Source organism: Triticum aestivum, chromosome 7D (genome assembly GCF_018294505.1).
Source record: "Triticum aestivum cultivar Chinese Spring chromosome 7D, IWGSC CS RefSeq v2.1, whole genome shotgun sequence".
Taxonomy (NCBI): Eukaryota; Viridiplantae; Streptophyta; class Magnoliopsida; order Poales; family Poaceae; genus Triticum; species Triticum aestivum.
Genome location: NC_057814.1, coordinates 603,808,461 through 603,814,448, shown reverse-complemented (window position 1 = coordinate 603,814,448; position 5,988 = coordinate 603,808,461). Strand labels below are relative to the sequence as shown.

The 5,988-nt window shown below is 49.9% G+C and overlaps 1 protein-coding gene across 2 annotated transcripts; it reads left to right on the top strand.

Annotated features, from left to right (window-relative positions):
* The first annotated feature begins 643 nt into the window (after positions 1-643).
* Positions 644-4,643, top strand: LOC123163663 (uncharacterized). Of its 2 annotated transcripts, XM_044581023.1 has the most exons (4): positions 644-853; positions 949-1,025; positions 1,134-2,524; positions 4,416-4,643. In XM_044581023.1, the coding sequence occupies exon 3, from the start codon at positions 1,158-1,160 to the stop codon at positions 2,478-2,480; it is 1,323 nt and encodes a 440-aa protein (XP_044436958.1). In that variant the 5' UTR covers positions 644-853; positions 949-1,025; positions 1,134-1,157; the 3' UTR covers positions 2,481-2,524; positions 4,416-4,643. The 2 variants fall into 2 exon arrangements, with proteins under 2 accessions (XP_044436958.1, XP_044436957.1); XM_044581022.1 differs by lacking the exon at positions 4,416-4,643 and having other exon boundaries at positions 1,134-3,180.
* Positions 4,644-5,988: the final 1,345 nt, after the last annotated feature.

Genomic DNA, 5,988 nt, shown 5'->3' with positions numbered 1-5,988 from the left:
CCCTGCCGCCGCCGAACGAGATCGCCACCGGAACAGCACCGCACGTCGCACGACCTGGGATTTTACTGAGTGAGCGGTGTGCTCAAACAACCAGTCGGGCTCGGCGAGCTGCCGTCGAATCGGTCTACCGCCGCCTGCACCGCCTACTCCGCCGCCAACGCCACCAAAACTGCTGCCGCCGACGAGAAAAGGGAGGGAAGGGTGGGAATTCACCGTCGCGGCTCCGATCTGTCGTGCCGCCGAGGAAAACCTACGCTCATGATACCAATTGTCACGCCCCTGGAGGGATCGGGACGGATTCGAACGGGAGGATCACAGATCTCGCGAAGAAGAAAGGGGAAAGTAGGAACCGAACTAGGGTTTTGTATTAATATAAGATATATGTTTGAGTAATGAAATGGTTCTCAGAATAAGCAATGCATTACAAGACGAGGGGTGCAAGCTTTATAGCTTAGCTGGCACGTGGTGACGGCAACAATGCCATAAATGAAACGCTACAGGAAAGGGCCGAAACGGTACAGTGGGACGGCGAGCAACGCGAGCCGTCCGATTGTCGGTTCGGTGGTAGATCCTGGCCGGTCGTTAAGTGAAGAAGGGAGACACTAGTTAACTGAAGATGCAGGCCTCACACCTCTGGATCGAGTTCCCAGCCGCTCCTCGTCCCGTCTGCCTCCCGGATTCCAGATCGAGCTCGCTCGGTTCCGCTCCGCCGTCCGCACCTCGCACAATGGCCTCCAGCTCGAGATCTACTCCCGGCTTGGGTGCAGACGAGCACGGCCCATCCACGGTTTGACCGCCTCACTCCACCGATCTGCTGTTCTGCCTCACTCCGCCGCCTTCTTCCCTGCCGCAGGTAAGCACCTTCGCCGCCCAAATTGGCCGTCGTCTCTCTCAAATCTCAAATCTGTTCTCCGATGCGTTCTATTCATTTTTTCGCTCCATCTGCAGTAAGTACTCAAATCAGCGGCGACGGAACACACTCGCGAGGCGCACGTAGCTCGACGCCGCCGCTGGAACCTCCGTGGGTAAATACAGAGCCTTCCACCTGTATTTTACTTTCTTGTATTCTTGATTTGAGCTGCTCTGAAGGAGTTAGCCGTGGAGGAGGACTGAAGCTTGCCGCGTCTTTTCAGTTGACTGGACTCAGACAGCGCACGATGCCGGACAGGAAAGGCGACACCCAGCTCGAGGACCTGCCCGAGGAGATCATGGACATGATACTCATCCGGCTGCCGTCCAAGGACGTCGGCCGTTGCCGTGCTGTCAGCACGTCGTGGCGCAGTGCCACCTCTACGCCTAAATTCATGCTCGAACACCACCGCCGCCAGCGGTCGCTCCCCATCATCGACGGGGATTATGGGCCTGCCAGACTTGTTGTCTTCCGTGATGCTGGTGCTGGTGCCTCCAGTCAACAGCTCTGGCCCTTCCTCCCGGGTGCCAAACACCGTTCTGGGAATAGGCTCCAAGTCGCCTCTGATGGCTTCATCATCATCGCCAGTAATACCCGGTGCCAATTACGATTCTACATCTGCAACCCGACCATCCAACAGCATGCTCTCCTACCACAGCCTCAGTTGGGGAAAGATATCTGCAACAGCATAATCGGCCTCTACCAGCATCATCCAACCAGAGAATATAGGGTGCTATGGGTCTCACAGGACTTGTCTGAAGACTCGGTAAACTTTTCTGAAGACTCGGAAAATTTGGCTGAAGACTCGGAAAACTTGTCTGAAGCCTTGCTGTACGTCCTCACAGTGGGATCCTATGAACCGAGGCACGTCAGAGTCAGAATACCAACAGTCTCGTGTCCTTCCGTGGAACAAAAGTTACTGAGTGGGCTGTCCTATCGGTATTATTCTCCACCTCCACTACCAGCCCACCATCATGGCTGCCTGCACTGGTTTACTTATGATGACAGCAACATTACGGGAGGTGCCAGAGACATTATTGTGTTCGACACAGAAGCCGAGTCTTTCCGGTGGATGAACAGTCCTGTTAGTCCTGCGCGGAATCTCTCCCAGTCGCTCTATGATAGAAGGTTGTTCGACATGAAGGGGACGCTTGCTTTCTGTGGCGGCTCGCCCAGTTCCACCGCTATAGATGTTTGGGTGATGCAGGACTATGAGGCTGAAATCTGGGTATTCAAGTACCGGATTGACGTGTCAACGGTGGAAGCATCACGACAACTTTATTTAACTTCTTTCAAAAGGAAAAGGAAAACACCGCTTGATTTAACAGTGAAACAGTTCAATGAGATGGCTGTGCTCAATGAGCGTGAGCTGCTGATCAGGTTCAATAATAGAATACATGTGTTGCGCTGCGACATTGATGGCAAGTTCTTAGGTATCGCGAACATCGGGAAGAGTCAATATCAAATGTTGCTTACTCACCAGCACCTCCAGGAGAGCATTATTCCAATTCCATCCCATGAGATGCGAGAAGAAGATGAGGAGCCTTCATTATTCACAAGGCTTGTCTGAATGTTCAAGACTCCTGGTTTGCTTTGCCATTTGATTCAGATCAGGTCTTTTGTTCTTAGCCCCACTTGTTACGTATACTACCAGCACTTAACATGTCGTTTTGGATAGTTGCAGTAGCACCTGCAATGTCATCGTTTGGTGCTTATTATAATGTCTTGAATGACTTATTAATGCCCTGAACTATATGGTATTAGAACCTTTTATCACTGTTCCTCCCTGCCTCCCAAAATTACTCTAATTTTGGCATAGTTAAAATGCACGAGCAGCATCATTAGATGAGAGTGTAATGCTTTTCTTCCATAGGCAGTTTCACCAGGTTGCATCTGCTCTTTGTGTGAACAAGTTCTATCAGGCATACCTGCGTATTTGTGTGTAGTACGATCTAGGGCCAATAATTAGCAGTGTTTTTTGTCTGATAGTTACTTGAGTGCTTCTATGATTTAAGAAAGATTTGATACTTTAGCTGTGTGTTGGTAGTAGTGCCAGGGCCAAGAAAGAAACCAGCTGAAGATGTTCTTGGTTCATCTTTCTCTGGATGAAAGATTTCTAACTTAATTATATGGTGTCAGCTTGGCTGATTTAAGACCCGCCACATTTCTTTTCAATTGGAAAATCCAGTGAATTTCTGATATGACTATGCCATCTTGATTGCTTGTATCCACTCATACTAGAGCTCTGTAAGTCATCAGTTTTCAACCAATGTTTTTGAGTCGACGAGTCATTCTGGAGTAGGGACTCTTACTAGTCGTGACTAGTCAAGACTCATGGTCAACTTGGCCGACGAATCGACATGAGTTAAGCAATAAATACAATAAAATTACCATAGTATATGTATATATTTATTAATAGTCTGTAATACAAACCTGGGCATCAATAAAATTACCATATATAGTACATGTATATACTTACTAATAATCTGTAACCAAAAAAAAAGATACGTTGGACCCAAAAACACACGACTAGTCGGGACTAGTCGATCGAGTCGCTTGACTCATCCAACTAGTCGAGTCGACATATTGAGTCGACCTGCCAGTTGTGACTCGTCGATTAGTCGCTCGACTCAAAAACAGTGTTTTCAACGCAAGCCGGACTGAACAACTAGAACTGGAAATTCACAACCGGAGGCGAACTACACATGCATTTTCGCCGTGGTCCGTCGGGGTGACTGCAAGGCAACCAAATCACAAGGGAACACAATGTATAATGGTGATGTTAACGAGATTCATCACAGGTTACTGATATTCTTTTTGATGGAATACTATCATAGAGTGATGGAAGTGTGCCTAGCTAGAGAAAAATTTAAGACGATCCGAAATTGTTTTGGATTTATGCTGATCGAGTGGCCAGGATGATCTATTACCTTGCGGAGACTTAGAGGCTGTGTTGACCTTTTGAAGACTAATTATTTCTTTGCACATCATTTCTAAGAATTAATGTATACAAGGAACCAAACCTATTAGCAAGCAATATATACCATTGCAAAAAATGCATTTCCCAGGTATTAATTTATTTTGCGGCATGTTCTCTATAGAATAGTGGCTCATTCCTCATCTTCTTGCACACACAAATAGAGCCGTATGGATTGCTTCTATCAGTCTTACAAAACTGGCTAATATTATGTGCTACTCATTCGACAAGCAACTGTTATCTCTCATCTGCGCACCTTATTCTCCTCTGTTTTAGTTTCCCAATCTTCTAACTATAGGGCACCATCCCTGCATTTGGTGGTAGAATTCAGACACCACTTGCGGCAATTTGTTGCCCCTTGACAGCACATTTCAATGTAATTTAGTTTTAGATTCCAGATCAAGCAGATAACTGCAATCCTATGTAATTTGATTTTAAAATCAATGAGCAACTTGGGATATTACGCAAGTTGCATCAAATCCAAATTTATTCTGAAAGCGGGCACTAATGGTTTTCCATAATGACCAGACAAAAAGGCAATACTGAATGACAGTAGACGATGCCTTTCTTGGCGCCAAAGGACACCGCGCTTGGCAAGACAAAAAGACAATACCTGACAAAAAGACAATACTGAATGACAGTAGACGATGCCTTTCTTGGTCGTCGCGCCATCTGGAAACCATATGGGGGTGCCCTGCTCCCCGAAGGTACGTGTGTTTGCGTGGAGAATTGTTACCAACTCCCTTGCCACTTGGGCCAACAAATGCTCTAGACGACTTGAGGTGACTGATATTTGTCCCCTATGTGGTATGGAACGAGAGGATTGCTTCCATGCTCTGTGTAGGTGCACCCTGGCGAAGGAGTCGTGGCATGCCATGGCTAGGGACCGGAATATCCCAAGAGTGGAGGAGGTGGCGAACACGGGGCCGGAGTGGCTCTTCTCGCTCCTGGAGCCGCTTGATGAGGACACACGCATGATTGTCCTGATGACGTTGTGGCGTGTATGGCACGTCCGCAACGAGATCACCCACGAGAAGAAGCCTCCACCAACCGAAGCATCCAGGCGATTCCTCCAGGGCTACATCAACTCCTTGTTGTGCATCAAGCAACACCCTAAAGCTGACATGGAGAAGGGGAAGATGGTCGTCCTAGGGCCTCAGCAGCGCTCCGCTGCTCGTGCGGCTCCGAAGGAGGACAGGAGATGGGTACCACCTGGGAGGGCGAGCACCAAACTGAACACCGACGGGAGCTATGACCCGGCGACAGGCGCAGCAGGTGGAGGGATGATCCTCCGTGATGAACTTGGGCAGATCATCTTCACGGCATGCAGGGAGCTCCGAGCATGTGATAACGCTCTTGCAGCTGAACTTGAGGCGTGTAAGGAGGGGCTGGACTTGGCGCTGCACAGGACCGACCGGCCGATCGTCGTCGAGATGGACTCTATGGAGGCGGTGGCCATGTGCACGGCCGCTTCGATTGATCGCTCTGTCCATCGCAGCCTCGTGCAGGATATCAAAAGACTGGCAGCCACAGAGGGACGGAAGGTCCATTTTTCTCATTGTAGTCGTTCTCAGAATAAAGTGAGTCATGAACTTGCGTCTTATGATCGTCGCACACCCCGTACTGCTGTATGGTTCCATTCAGGGACGGATGCCATTGTAAACTTGGTGATGGCTGAATTGCCACCTTGAGTAATGAGAATTTCTATTTCCCGCAAAAAAAAGGACACTGCATTTGGCCTCGTGCGCGTCCACCTCTCCTCCTCTTCCGTTCACCGTGGGGGTTTTCAACATTGCTGCCTCGCCCAACAGGACTTGCTTACTGGTCGGTGGCTCCCTGCTTGTGGGGACCCAGATTTTAGCACTAGTCTTATGTAGCCGGCTCCAGCCCCCCCACACCCCCCCCCCCCCCCGAAACCGAGTTCCACCCCCGCGTCGAAGGCCCAGGACAGCGGGAGGCAGCGGCTGCTGCCAGACGCCGGAGAGGGAGGGTGGCCGAGCTGTCACCGCCGCCGCCTAGAGACGCCACTAGGGGGGACTCACCCGAGCCGAGCGCTGTCTCCCAGCCGCGAGGGCCCGACTGGGAGGGAGCAGCCCACCAC